The 15,579-nt window shown below is 38.3% G+C and overlaps 1 protein-coding gene across 1 annotated transcript in view; it reads left to right on the top strand.

The window, feature by feature from the left end:
- Positions 1–15,579, top strand: part of CFAP58 (cilia and flagella associated protein 58) — a 57,530-nt gene that overhangs the window by 18,045 nt on the left and 23,906 nt on the right. Inside the window, exons 10-15 of the mRNA XM_036386132.2 lie at positions 3,708–3,869; positions 6,676–6,822; positions 10,167–10,307; positions 10,657–10,880; positions 12,867–12,978; positions 15,197–15,301. Of these exons, the coding sequence (XP_036242025.1) occupies positions 3,708–3,869; positions 6,676–6,822; positions 10,167–10,307; positions 10,657–10,880; positions 12,867–12,978; positions 15,197–15,301 (891 nt within the window). The remainder of the gene's footprint in view (positions 1–3,707; positions 3,870–6,675; positions 6,823–10,166; positions 10,308–10,656; positions 10,881–12,866; positions 12,979–15,196; positions 15,302–15,579) is intronic.

The raw sequence follows: 15,579 nt of genomic DNA on the forward strand, positions 1-15,579 counted from the left end.
ACTAGGGCCTGAGTGTAATTCATAACACTCAAAACTACAAGGCTCTTTCTTTTAATTCTATTTGGGGCTGCCCATAGTATTTTGAGGGTGAGAATGATGAATGTTTGTTTGCTTACTTTTTCTTTTCTTCCCCTGCCACTTTGGGTGTAAATTTTCTATCATTTCTTATAAGGCAGAGGCTCAGTAAATGGCTTATGACACTTGAGCTGTTTGTATAATTATGCCTGCAGTGACTGCAGCTTTCCAAAGGACTGGCAGGCTTCCTTGGATCACCAAAGGGGCAGTTCCTGATTCTGCTTATAGATGAAGAGCAGCAAGAACAGTTTTGAGCATGGGGGTATGTGACAGCAGTCTTGTCCTTCAAGTCCAAATGCAGGGTAGGACAACATAGGATCAGGATTGTTATGTAAATAGGTAATATTTAGGTTCACTGTTTGACCTATTCAGACTTGAGAAGCTGTGTCAAAACTACAGAAGTCGTTTCACAGCTGGTGGGGAATGAGCTACTGATGGTAGTAAGGCTGTGGCCAGTCAGTGCTCTTCTCTCACCTTTTGCTACCAACCTGGTTTTGCAGGAAGTTGCACCCCACCTTTGGAATTGTATAAGAGCTGAAAAAGAGCCAAATCCATCCAAACCCAGAGATGTAGCTATTCTGGCTCTGAAAGCTGCCTGGCTATTTATAGCAGCACATACTCTACAGATCTGCAGAATTCATCTTTCAAAATCATCATTTACCACATCACACAGTTTGTGGTGATTGGGAGTGGGGCTGTGGCAGAGCCTCATCCCCAGTGGGCACAGCTGTGAGCAGCAGGTAAGCAGCACTGACAGCAACGAGCCACAGAGTGCCCAGGGGCACTGACCAACCACCAAAGGGAGCAGAGGGCACACAGGTGCAGTGCATCAACAGGAGGGTATAAAAGATTTGGCTGAAGAACAAAAGGAGCAGCCTTCTGAAGTGATATGATGTTACTCTGTATGGGTTGATGCCTGAAGCTTCTGGTGTGATATGGTGTTACTCTGTTAGGGCAAATGCTTAAAGCTTTCTGAAATTGTATGGTAATACTCCGTATATTATGACAACAATCATTTACTACTAACTGATAAGCAGAGTTAACAAAATTATATACACAACAGTAAAATGTCTTTAGGGTGAGAGTTCGTGCATGATTTCCTCTTCTAGCTCTTGCCTTGACTGACTGCTTATTTTCAAGTCACTGCTACTTGTTGAAAAGTCTTGCTTCTAGATTAGCCAGCACAAGTAAGTAACAACATCTGTTTCTTGCTCTTTGTTATGTAGCCTGTATTACTGGGTACAACTTTTAGCATATTTTTTTTTCCTTTTTGAATTGAAATTCTTAAATTATAAAATACTGGTTTCTCTGTGTAAGGTTTAGGCTGATGAAAAGGAGGTAGTGAAATTTTCACTGATACCTTTCAGTTCCATCTGAACTGTTCCTTGGCTGTGTTTTCTGGAGTCCCAAAACCAGTCTTTAATATGTTGGCTTTTTTCAAATAAACCCTTCTAAAATGCTGAGCGTGCAGTTAACAACCTATCCAGCAAAATGAAAAGATAAATTTCCTTTTTTAAATTCACATAATCTTTTGGAAAACCTGTTCTTCAATAGACATATCACTAAGGCAACACTTCCTGGAGTGGTTAAAAATGGATAAGCAAGTAAGGACAGCACTACTACTGACATATTGAGTAGGTTTATAGAACTAAACAGGTAACCAGTAGTAGATGATAGTGAAGTGTACAAATAATAAAGCTATGAGGATAGAGGAAAAATGATTAATCCCAAATGCTTTTTGCTTAGCTTTGTGCCCTCATTGCCAAATCTGAGAGGTGTAGTGTGCCTATTGACTAAACAGGAATTGAGCATGCTCAGCCTCCCATGGGGCTGTGTTGTGAAACACTGTATGTATCTTTTCTGTATTTATAAGAAAGAATTATTTGAGTTTAATCATTCCTGAAAAAGCAAAATCAGCATCTAGCCTGTAAGCACAACTCAGAAAACTTTGTCCACAATCTTACTGCACTTATATTGTATCAGAAACAAGTAAAATGCTTATAAATGCAGTGACCTACTTTCAAAACTTGCTCCAGCCTATTATCACCATAGTGCAGATAGAAAACATACCTTATTGATTTCTTTTCTGTGCTATTACTATTGGCAGATTGTTTAAACAGCAAAGGAAAAGGCAGGAGTGGGTTATAAAGTGGGATTGTGTTTTTGTATTGCATTGTAAGCAGTTCCTGGGATCACCTGAAGTCAGCTACGATGTGCTGGAATTGTATTCCTACTTTGGTAATAAAATTTTTGATATTTAGCTCTACCCCATCTTTAAAGTTGGTTGGAGGTACCTGGTGGAATATTTAATTATTTAAGCTCCTGTCCTGTAGTTAGGCCTCCCCAAGACTTTACTGCCGAGGAAGGGACAATGCTGTAAACTGCAAACTTTGCAGTTAATGACTAATTGATGTAAACATTTGTTTTCTTCTTCTGCTTTGACATGTAAGCATGTATTTTAGCCCAAAGCTCTACTTTCAAAAGTGGAGTCAGGAGAACAGGATATGAACTGCATCTGGACACTGACTCCTCTCCTGGATTTTGTCTGTGTGATTCCTTAGCTTTTTTTTAATGCCTAATTTTTTTTCCTAGCTTTAAGAATGGCATTGTTTTCTCCTCCTGGGTAGTGAACCTGGTAAACCGTGTTTTTGATGTGTGTGCTCCTTAGTATTGTTTTTATTTCTTTTTTTTTTGTAATGCTGAATTCTATATGAATGCTGCTTCCTTGAGTGCTGCAGTTTTCAGCTTTGTATAGGAGGAGAAAAATAAAAAATTATTAAAAATATTTTTAAATTAAAAAAATTTAGAACCTCCTCATAATGATTAGCAACTATTTGCATTTTTGCCCCTGTAACATAGCAATTATTATGTGTTATGATAGTAACTGCTTAATAAAGGTGTCTGTAAAATTTTGTGGTTTTGTTTATTGATACTGCACGTGATCATCTTGTTTCTATAGTCTACAATACTCCATTCTCCTTAGCTAATCTTCACATAGTTATTTCTAATCTTTCATAGAAGGAACTAATGGTGATTACCTACTTATTTAGACTGAGTGTAAGCTAGACCTTACCTACCTTACCTACTTATTTAGACCAAGTGTACATTAACTGACTTTCTTATTATAGTAGTTATATTTGAACGGTTTGTAATCATCAACTCCGTGGTCACATGTTCATCAAAAAAATTGGGTTGTTAGAATGTAGGAGCACATGCAGGGCTTCTGGAAAAACATGTGTGTTAATTTATCTTATCATACAGGTGACATCCAAAACAACATCCAAAATCCAGATTTACTTCCTAAATAAACTGAGTATATTCTTGATGGAAATTGTTTATGTTGATTGTGTTGCAACCAATCTATGGCAATATTTTCTTTCAGTAGCTTGTTGTTAAATATGTGCTCGTCTATAAGTTTGAGTCTTGAGTGGAACCTAGGTATCAGATTAAAATACAGTTTTGTCCCACATAAGTAAGTCGGAAAGGTTAAACTTGTATTTTGACTGGAGCAATTCTCAGCTGTAGTTAAAACTGCTTATCACAGGGATTTGAACTCGGCATTTTCAAATCACAAACTAATCTTGTGATGATGGTTTAATCATGTTAATTTCTTTCCTTTCCTTTTGCTCCAGATCCTCAATCACATGAAAGATCTTGAAATGCATCAAATTCAGATCTGCAACTATGAGAAGGAAATAGAAGGGCAAGGGGTTAAATTAAAACAGCAACAAGCTCTTTGTGAAAGTCTGAGAGCAGAGAGGACCCTGTACAGTAAAAATCTGATTGAAGCTAAGGTAGAAGGATACATTTTTCCTTGTGCTTCTCTCTCTGCTGTTGTTTTTTTTTCCTGATTTAATTTTCATTTGTTAAAGGGAAGCTCAGTGGCTCAATGGCAGAAGTGGTTTCTTCATTCCTGTGGGTTTTGGGGAAATGAATGTTTTAGGTCCCTGAAGTTTTATCTACACCATTTGTATTTGGGCTGGAAATAGGAGTCCTCAGTCATCATGTGGAAATATCCTTGCTGCAAACCATGCGTAAAATCATGGTACACTGGAGCCACAGACTCATAAAGCCATCCTGCCTCCAGTCTGTTTTATCCCTTTAGGAGTTGTATGCATGTATGTGAAATAGGGTATGAGGGGAATAAGATTGCCTCCTTAGCCCTGAATGAGTATGCACATTACTGTGAATAATGATTTAGGAAGCAGAGAAACGCTTTCCCAGCTGAAGTGGGATTTTCTGATGAGAACCAAATGCTTCCACCTTGCTTGTTTCTTTCAGAGAGTGTCATTTTCCTCAGGAGATGATTCTTTCCATTCATGTCTCCTCCTTGGGGATCTCACTAACAATACTAGAAGAAGAGAACAGAGCACTTAAGGATATATTCTGTTATTCTGATGTAAAGATGTAAAATACTGCACAAATCCTATTGTAATGGGCAGATATTGGGACCCTGGATAGCTGTCATTTTAAGCCTTGGGTTATTTCCAAATAAGTATTTATGACATAAAATGTATAGTAAATTACAAATTTATACTTAGGTTTGGAAAGGTAGGTGTTTTGCTTGAGAAGCACATGGGAATGAGCTGTCAAAGTTCCTGGTAAGCTGTGTGCTGAATTTTATGAGGAATTCACCATTTTGCCTTTTATGTGGGATGTTTTACTTGACCTTAGTCAGCCTCTCATCTGGTGGATTCAGTGTTGGGATTCATGCTGCTCCCAAACAATCTGTCAGGAGAAATAAGGTTGAAAAATCACAATGTTGATTTTTTCCTAGTTATTTTTATTTTAAAAGACACTAAAAAATTTGCTTATTTATAAAGAACAAGCATCTATTTGCTAAGTTAGAAAATGGAGCAGCCTTTTGGTTGTTGGGTTTTGAATGTTACATGGTGATAACACTATGCTGTTCACAGTTCCAGTTGTTAGAGGCCAATATTTAGACTTTAATAGCTTGCTTGTCATACTACCAAACTCTTTTAGCAAGTCCTGTGTGAGAAAATAGCAAAATGTTTAGCAATGAGAAAAATAGCTATTCGAAGTTCAGTAATGGGTCATCCAGTCATGGAAGAAAAAAAAAACAAACATAAAAGATGGTTGTTTTAAGCATTATGGCAAATTCTTTCTCATTTTGGGAAGTAAAATTTGCACAAGCCTGTTTAGATAAAGCTGGATGCAAATATTTTTGGACTGCTTAATGTGAGATGATCTTATGCCCACCTTGCCAGTGGTCTCCAGAGTACCATAATATTCAAGTCATTAAAATGGAAAAGGCATCCTGGCAGGATGTTATTATGATATAAATAGCTGATGCTTTCATCCTGGGGCTTTCTTTTGGTGTTAGGAGTTCACTTATTTAGGCAAGCTGATTAGGAGACCAGTTTGCCAAATTGTGTGTTCTTACTGTTCTGCATTAAATAAAGAATTAAGAATGTATTTGGGTGTGTTTGGGCTCTATATGCTAAATCTCTGTCATCTTTTACAACACCAAAGAGATTTATAGGCTGTGTACCAAAGACAGCTTTTAATAACTTTTGTTGTCATGGAAGTGGCTGAATGTGCAAACAGCTGGGCCTAGTGACATATCACTACTAATCAGTCCTCTCTCTGTGCTGCTTGGGTGAAGATTGCCATGACTCAACATCTTGCTTAGCTGCATTAAGCACTTCATGCAGGTAAAAATCCCTCATTTATTGAGTAAATCCACACCTATGGTGGGTAGTGCTGAAGGAGCTTTAAGCTACCCTAGTTTGGCACTGGAAGAGGGTGTATTCACATGAGAGAGAGATTGTCTTCTCTGTGAGGTGATAGGCTCTGGCAGAGGAGCAGTAGCCTCTAAAGCTGCTTTCATTGCATCCTGAAGAACATACCTGTCTAATCATTGACTCTGTTAGCTTCTGTTTCATGGCATAACGTGTGCTGTCACTGTGCTGAGCTGAAATGCTGATTTTGTACAGGCAGGCACCTTTGCGCTGTGAGTAGAAGTATTCCTACTGACCTGAATCTCTCTTCAGTGCTACCAACATTTTTGCTCTGTGTTTGAGCTTAAAGTATGTGCTAAATATTTTTACAGAGCCTTCTCAAAGACTGAGCCCTCTTTTGAACTTTGCACCTCTGTGCAAACTAGCATGTATTGGTATCTTACTGAGGCTATGTTTGTTTGCACAAAATGAGCTTCTCTTGAAAGATTTGTGCTCAACTATGCATGACCTTATTGGAAAAACATGTTATTAGAAGCATGAAAACAGATGGATATGATCAGAATCTTAGTGATTTGGATTTACTGCTGGTTCTTATAGTGTGTCCAGCACTTTAAATTAAATGTCTTATTAAACTCATGATTGATAGTCATTATTTTTGTCAGTGTATCTTTAAAAGGTTTTTTTTTATTGCAAAGTCATGCTGGCTTAAACAAAAAACTGTTGTTTAATGAAACTGTTTTGTTCTGTTGGATTAAAAAGTGATGTCTTATAGTGGGTACAAAAGATCTAGTTTCATGCACCATGGCTACATTTTCTAACATCTAAATGGCTTGAACTCCACATCACAAACAACCTCTTGCTTTAACCCTCTCTGTGATCACACTTCCTATCCTATTAGGATGAGATGGCAGAAATGATGATGAAACTGAAAAATTCCACACGCCAGGTGGATCAGCTGAAAGAGGAGATCAAAGAAAAGGATATAGCCCTTGAGAAAGTACAAGTGGAATTCCAGCAGTCAGAGGATGAGAGAGAGTCGATGAAAGTAAGCCCCTTGACACAGATACTTTCTTTCAAAGGGTGGACTCCATGATTTCCCAGACTGCGCTGTGTTCTGACCTGTGGTAGTTGTTTTGCTGTATTTTAATAAACTATTCTCTACTTGAAGCACAAGATCTCAGTATTCTTTAGAGATAATAGTTGCAGATATCTGTCTATCTGACAACTTTAATCTCTGCCTATAATTATAATAAGAGTCCGGAATTGTCTGTTGGAAGCGTTAAATCTCTTGGTGACTGAACACTTTTTACTAAAAAGTTCCATTTTGCTTGCAGAGGTGTTGATTTCATGGATAAACTGATTCTAGCAAACTTTTTAATGTAGACCCTTACAACTCAACTTTTTATTTTTAAGAACTTTATTCTTTCTATTGTTTTTAAGTGCAAATCCCATTATATTGCACAATGTTGTATTTCTGTGTAACTAGAAAGCATTGGTCTTTTGGGAGTTAGGCAATGCCTTTTAGTAGGTCCCTCTGCAGAGAAAGTTATTTTAATATTGTGGTATAAAGCAGCAAGATTCTGTCTTAAATCAAAGGAAATCTAAGCTTGATATTTGGGTTCTTCTTCTCAGTGCTGCTGCAGCCCATCCTTAGATAAGCTATTAGATTTGTGGTGGTATCTCAACCCAATTTGCTGCATTCTGAAAAGATTTATGGAGTTGTGTTCACAGGAGTTTATTTTTAATCTTCACTAAGCACTAGGAAAAAAAAACAAACAGGAAAAAATGCAAACAATACCCCAAAAAAACAAAAGTTCCCTGTCACTTTTCACAATGTTTTCTTCTTTCAGTTTATTGCTTTGCTGCTATGACTCCTTGAATTTTCAGCCTCTCTCAGCACATAGAGTTATGACAAGATGTCAATAGGGCTTTGTAAAAGGGTTATGAATTTGTATTCTTGTCCCTGATCTGTCTCAGAGATGTTCTATCAGTGATGGAGAAGTCAAACAGGATCTCATTCCCTGTGTGCAGCTTTCAGCCTTAACTAGTCCCCAATTCTGTCTCATTGCCTCAGAACTGTCTGCCATTTATTTGACAAACATATGATTGCTGCATGGTTTACCCACTCAATTATTCACCAGCAGGTTTGTCCATACACTGATGTGACATTACTGACTTGCTTCAGGGCATTGTGGTCTTCTACCTGAATGTCACTGCTGAGTACTAAACCAGAAGAGAATTCAGAGGCAGCTGATTGTCACAGGCACAAAAGAACCCAATTATTTGTGTTGTAAGCCTGCATCAATTTGTCCTGTTTGCACCGATGTGAAGGAAGTAAGAAAGCTGTTCCTGGGAAATAAGTTTAAAGAATGTGCTAAATCATGGAGAACTGGGATTCATAGGAATGAGGTTATACAGACATGCTCACCTCAGATGGCATAAAGGCCTTAAAAATGTGTAATCATGGTAAATCCAAGATCTATTAAAGCCAGTAAAATGCCATCTTTTGGCTTCAGTTGACCTTCATGCAGGGCTGCAGCTTAGAGTTGTTACACAAAGGATCTGAATATTGGAAAAAAAAAAATCTGTGGCCTTCGAGATTGGAGCTGCTGGCAAGTCAAGTGATTTGTATAATTTTGTAGGTGTTTATGCATGTTTTTTCTGGAAATCTGAATATAAAATCTGACTTGTTATTTCAGTATTCTGTGTTCAGTCCCAGTTATAACTTTTGTAAAACTCCTGCTTTCCTCCTACCTCTAGTAGAGCATACCAATAAAAGTATCACTTGCACTAATATTTCAGAATCTAAACAAGAATTTAGTTTGAGTTTGGTTTGAGATATTGGTGTAGGTCCCATATATGTTATTTTTTCTTGCTGACTGTTCTTCAGTTCTTCCAAATTCTCTGAACTGACTTCAGGTGAGCTGTGCTGATTTACAGCAGTTTCAGACATGACCATTTTTCTGCTTGCAGGGTTGACTGTGTTTATTAATTTCCTTTTACCTGATGTACAGAGACCCTCGTACTGTGGTTCTGGGTATATTTAATCTAACTGAAAATCCTTGTGTGGCTTTAAGAATTTATGTTCCTTACTATTCAAGGCAGCTCAGATTTATTTAAACTGAGTGCGTTTCAGTGAGATTTGTTTATAGGAGTGTTTGCTGACCACATCTAATGCCACTTCTTGTTTGCAATTCATATTTTTCTGACATAAGGAGACCATAGAATTGTGATCTATTAAAAAAATATTATCAGCAATGCCAAACACGAGCAGTTTTACATTTGTGAGCAGCTTTTGTACAGTGTTTATTGAATTTCAGCATGAAGCGACTTGCATTTTTATTCAGCTGATGAATACCTGACACTGACTAAGAGAGCTATGTCTTACACATATAGGAAAATGAGGATTTTATTAAAGAAAATAAGAATGGAACGAGCTATTTTATTACTATGATGGAACTGTTTGTCTTAATTCAATGTTTTTGCGGGTGCACCCTTCATCACAGGCTCAATCTTTCAGCATTGGATGATGCTTATTTTGAACATCATTCTTTGTAAGGGTCAGAGTTGTGGTGAAGTCGTTGAGTTGAGGCTTGAAAGTTTTCAAAACTATGAAAATGAACTGTGGTCAGCTAGTTCCACCTCGGCTCTAATTGCCTAATAGTGATAAAAACTTCTAATAATCCAGGAAGACCCTATTATTTTTATCTACATACATGCCTTAAATTGCAGATTTTGTGACAGTGGGATAGAATGACTGGGAGATTCCAGTGTTAGTTTGTGTTGGTGCTGGGCAGTCGCTGTAGCAGTGCATTGCTCCTCCTTGCTTTGGAACAGCCCCTCTTTTCACAGTCCTCCTCATTTACACATCCACTAAACAAAGTGCTGTGGCTCTTAAATCTTGCTGTTCCTTTCCTGATTGCCACCAATCCTTTTACTCCAGTCTGAAGCCTTTCTTGAGTTGATGCTGTTTTGTACTATACAGTAGAGATTGTTGCCCTTTTCAGCAAGGTGAACTGTTCTTGCTCACCTCCCAGATTGACTATGAATAACAACTCCATTGAAAAGCTTTCTAAATATGTGCAGTATAATTAAAAAAAAAAAAGAGGTATTCCTGAATTACAACTTGAACGATTGTCATAGATAAAAATGCTTTCAAATTTCTATTGTGTATAAGACAATTACATTAAAATAGTATTTATAGTATTTCTTTATGGGTCTTCATGCTTGCTTATCTTGGTGATTAGTTCTCAAAAACTAACAAAATTTGTACCTCTCAGGAAGGTAAAATAATGTATGAAATATTTGTAAGTAACTCTTAATTGGAGGTTTCTGTAATGGGAAGTTATTATTCAACAGTTGCTCACCTATATTCTTTATCTCCATCAGGCTGAACTGCTTAAGATGACAAAACAGGCTCAGGAAGCCAAAGCCTATATTGAAAATCAGGAGGCAGAAGAGAAAAGACTCCTAAAAATCATTGCTGAAGCTGATGCAGAGAGACTGAAGCAGAAGAAGGAATTTGATAAGGTTGGAATCCCTAACTTGAGTTTTCAAATATCCTGCATTCTGTTCCCTCATTTGTCCAGTGTATTTTTAAGACAAAGATTCTTAGCCACTGTGAATGTGGGAGTAATAAAGCTTTATAATGCCATTAAAACCAAAATGCTAAGATACTGAAGTGAACAAAATCTGCAGTATGTAGTCTTCAGGTGATTGAACCCTTATAGGAGAAATTATTAGATTCTTGCCGTATTTCTTTAATTAATAACAATGAAACCTCTTAATGTCCATGATTTTGACTGATCCAAGCATAGTCACAATACTCTGGGATTGTGTGAAGGAAGTGTGAGTTGATGGCTTTGCCCTGTGTCCACAGGTGCTTGGTGAGAGACACGCCCTGGGGACGCAGCTTATTCGCCGCAATGACGAGGTGGCGCTGCTCTATGAGAAGATCAAAATCCAGCAGTCCATCCTAAACCGGGGTGAGAGCGAGTACCGGCAGCGGGTGGAGGACATGAGGATTCTCAAGCTGGAGATCAAAAAACTTCGGCGTGAGAAGGGAATACTTGGCAAGAGTGTGGCTAACGTGCAGGAGCTCAGGTAGGAAACCCAGTGGAATACATTTCCATAGTGACTGCAGCCATGGTTTTGTGTTTGAGACACAAAATATGGTTTATATGTAGTAAACACTTGTATCAACCTTGGAGAAAGGTTTTTTTTTTTTCTGGTTTGACCTCAAACCCAGACTGGATTAAATTAATGAAATAATTTACCAGCAATCAGGAAAATTGAAATATCATAATAAGGAAAGAAGAGATCTTGGCTAAAGTTGAAATAGTTTTCATATTTCCTCTTGTACTGTGAGTTACTGCCTACAGAATAAACCTGACAGCAGCAGAAAAGGTGTTCACAGTCCAGTGAGCTCCTAAGTGGTACACTGGTACAAGGCCTGGATTAGTGGAACTCCTTTTGGTTAAGCAATCCACAGCGTATGGGAGACACTTGACATATTCAGAACAAAATTCTCTTTTCAGAGCTCTCTCCTTCTAGATTTAGATGCAAATCTTATGATCTTTGACAGAGTTTTAGTTAAATTTTCATTGAAAGATTTGTTTCTTTAAAAGAGCAATGTAATAGCCCAAATCTGATTTATCTCCTCCTTCTCCAACTTAATGCTTCCTTTCTTGTTTGCCCCTCATTGTATTTCCTGATGGGAAACTCTGGATATTTTCTAAGATGATTTGCAAGGAGAGGCAGTTATGTTTTAGCAGATAACCATTGTACCAATTCGGTGTAGCTATCACAGTTTTGGGTGAGATCTTTACTTTATCAGTGTGGTTCTGTGGCTTTCAGCAGAACAAATTAACTTCAGTCCATGGTCAGTCCCATTGACTCCAGTGGAATTATGCCAGTTTGATTTGGTGAAACAGAAAGGAGAACTGGGCACACAGCATTAGCAATTGCAGTTTTCATCGACTGACTGCAGATAGGAATGGAATTTGAACTTGCTGCCCAAATGCATTCAGCTGAAAGTCTGTTACTGTATTGAAACTCAGTGATAGTATTGAAGTCTAGTGTGCTGCACGCCATGATGGGTGGATCAATTCTTGCTAACTGCAGCAGCAATCTCATACTTTAATGAAGTCCAAAACCGTAATGAAAACTGCCTGTCAAAAAGATTCCATTTATCACTTGTGCTGCTAATTAGCTTTCCCAATTTGCCAATTGGAAATGTGAGGTTTTTTTCCCCTCTTCCGTAACCTTGTCCAACCTCACAGTTAAAAAAAGACTTTTTTCTCTCTAGTGAGCTAAATGCAATTCTGAGTTTAGTAGGAAAAGATTCAGTGGTGGAGGAGGCACATCACAATCTTTCACCCCCTTTTGAGATTGGAGAATTTAGAGGATCCCATCTAAGTGATAAGGGTCAGATAATTACAAAATATGCCTTTTTTTCCCCTGCCCTTAAACCCCCTATCACCACCATAAAAGCCTAGTTGTTGAAGAATCTTGGTAGTGCTCAGTTAATTTTTAATTCAGCAAGTCACCTCTGAAATTCCTTGAGGAGATGTAATAAAAGAAATCAAAGTTATGTTCTCTTAGGAACAGTGCCCATCATACTTAGGTCCTGGAGTGTGTTTTATTTGATAGATTGTGTGAGCCATGTAGCTTTAAAACCTTTCAAACACAAGCTGTTAGATTCAACACAGGAGTAACTGGATATGACCCATGACTGATTTGTAGGTTTATAAACTAACTGTCCTTCTGGCCTTAATGTACATGGGAAGATGTGAAGAGTGACTTCCAGTGGTCTGTGGAGTAGATTCCCTGGGAGCCTCTTTACTGAGCCATTCTTAATGAAGCAAGTGAAGAGGTCCAAGTGTGTTATGGTCCCACCTGTCTAGTGTTGATACATTTTGCCACCACAGTATTGCTGCGGTGGCAAAGTGCTTCTTTGTTCTTTCCATGTAGTGCTTCCTGTGCACCATAGTGCATGGGAGAATGATTTGTTAATGTCCACATTAGTGCCTTGGTCATGTTGAAGTATTTTTGGTGTGTTTTTTCTTTTCATTTTATGCCGGTCTTCAGATGGGAGTTTAATCACATGCAGAAGGAACTGTTAAGGGAACAGACTCGGTGCAAAATTTTGGAAGAAGAAGTGCAGAAGCCCTTGCAAGTTCACAGATGGAGAAAATTGGAGGTGATGTGTGAGGATTTTGTGTTTCCAAAGCCCCTGCTACCACATCAGTGACCCAGCAAAAGCGTATTTCATTTTCTGTTATTCAAATGATGTGGAAGGACTGGGCGGACTGAAATTTCCATTGCACCAATAGAATCCTTACCTGCTGAATGCTTTCCTTGCACAATGCAATCAGTGCTATTTTTGTGGCACTTTCTCAATGAAAAATTGCAGGGGGATTTGTAAAGAGACAGTGAAGTGCTAAAGGGAATAAGAATGCATTAGGTGAATTTAGAAGGGGGTGATTCCTTAACATGGATGGTGAGAAATAAGATGATAGGGGAAAGATACAATCCTACCCTCACTGAGCAGGGAGATGTATATGGGAATGTGTATATGGGAAGAAAACCAGTAATTGAAGGGCTAATAGAATAGGTAGATTGGAGAATGAACAGATATGAAGTCAGAAGGTAAATTACATCTGAGAAAAAACAGAGAGTCCTCCTCATAAACAGTGGTGGACTCACAAAGATAGTAATCCAGGTAATGTGAGTTCAACTGCTTTACATAAACAGCAAATCTAAGTTTTCATATGATTTGAACCTGCCAAGTGAAGGGGAAAAATAAAAAATCCATCAACCATAGATGAAATATATGAACATCAGTTGGCATCACTGGATATTTTTGATGTCAGTCAGTGCCATCTGAGATTCCTCCGTTGCATGGATCTCTGATCTGATGCCAGCCTGGGTTGCTTAGCTTCTCTAATATTGAGTGATAATGTGCTCTGTCCCTGCAGAAGCAGAGCTGAATATTTTGACTGTGCTTGCTAGCATGATAGTGAATTTCTGATCTTTCCATGCTGAGCTTAAAGGTGGATGGTGTGATTAGCTTTTCTCGTGGAAGGGAGATATAATGCAGTATGCTGAAGTATGTTAAACACATCTAGGTACAAACTCTAGCAGCACCTTGTAACAAAGAAAAATCAGGCCAGTCAAAACATCCAGTGATGGGAAAATGAATGTATGAAGAGACTGGTAATGGGAAATCATGTCTTTCCATTCTAGATAACTGGTTTGTATTTGGAACACAGAAAGGCCAGCAGATGGCAAGATCCATATGAAATAATCCTGATGGGGTTTTGGTTCAATTCCTAATGAACAAATACTCTCATATCACTACAGTAGTCACAAATTGGCACCATGCTTGGGCAGTGCTATAAAAAAATCAATGACTGAGTGGATCATGAGGACTGGTCTACTTTTTAGCCTGGTTTCTCAGGAGATGATGTTGTGTTGTAAGCACTGCATGTGTATCTGTGTCAGTGTCCTAGTTATGCTTGAATTGATTAGTCAATTTAGATAAAATCAGACAAAAGATTAAGAACAATGAGATACCGAGTTCCTTATAAGCTCAAGTGAGTATAAGAGAGCAGGACTATATTGGAGTCTTTACTGCAGTGTGAGTTTAATCCTTGTGAGGCACCCCATGAGAGGGAAAAAACCAGATGGGAGAGAGCTGATATGAGACCCTGAGTGAGGAAAAGTTGCAGGCAGAGTTTGCCCTTCACTGAAAGATCCAACAAGAAGACACAAAGTACTGGGAAAGTAAGCTGTACTGGCTCCTCCTCAGAAGGAGGAGGAATTATTTCTTTGCTCCTTAGAGCTTTCTCCAGATTCAATCTATGCCAAAAGAATGAAAAGGAAGGGATGGAGAGACAGATACCTACCATCTCCTGTTCTTATGGGCTGTGTAGGTAGAAGGCAACAGTACAGTGCAAACATTCTGTCACCATTTTAAGCATTTAACTCCACTGAAGAATGGGATCTCACATGTATGGACACTTTCGAACCCCATAATAATTCATCAGAGTACCCGCCAATTCCTCTTAAATTCTCCACCTGCTTCAAGACTAAATTGCAGTTAGTACTTTGTTCAATAGAAAAATCTTCTCCTTAAAAACTAAGTTGGCACTGTTTGAAGTTCTTGAACAGCAGGAGATACTTGCACTGCTCTTAATTTGTCAGTGGACGGTTCCAGTTGCTGCTAAAATAGATATATTAAGTTCCAGGACTGCTTGTGTACGTGCAATTTTTTAAAAAATAGCTGAATGCATCTTCCCCTAGCCCCCCTTTTACACTTGTTACTTTTGAACACTGAGATATTATGGTTTTCATGTGCAAAAAAGAAACAATAAGTTATCATGTATAATTTTTGAGACTCCTTTGCTCTTTCCTAGGCCAGTGACCCCTCTACCTATGAGCTGATTCTGAAAGTTCAGAGACTACAGAAGCGACTTATCACCAAGACAAGTGAAGTGATAGAGAAAGAATTTCTCCTTCAGGTACTGCAGCATCATTATTTTGTTGCATCTCATTAATATACTTGACTTAGTCTGTCTACTGACATGTGCTTCCTGAATGTTACTTAGATGCAGACTTTGGATTTCTTTTGCATGCCCTTTAGGTAGCTTTAGATGGCAGCACTGACTCACTGGAAGAGAACAAACAGCATCAGATTAGTTGATTTTTATATTCTGGTTACTGATACCTGGTCAGCTCTGGAAAATACAATTAAATGTTGGCTTTAGTTTATTCATGTCAGAGATTAGTCTTGAAGTCA

Source organism: Molothrus ater, chromosome 8 (assembly GCF_012460135.2).
Source record: "Molothrus ater isolate BHLD 08-10-18 breed brown headed cowbird chromosome 8, BPBGC_Mater_1.1, whole genome shotgun sequence".
Classification (NCBI taxonomy): domain Eukaryota; kingdom Metazoa; phylum Chordata; class Aves; order Passeriformes; family Icteridae; genus Molothrus; species Molothrus ater.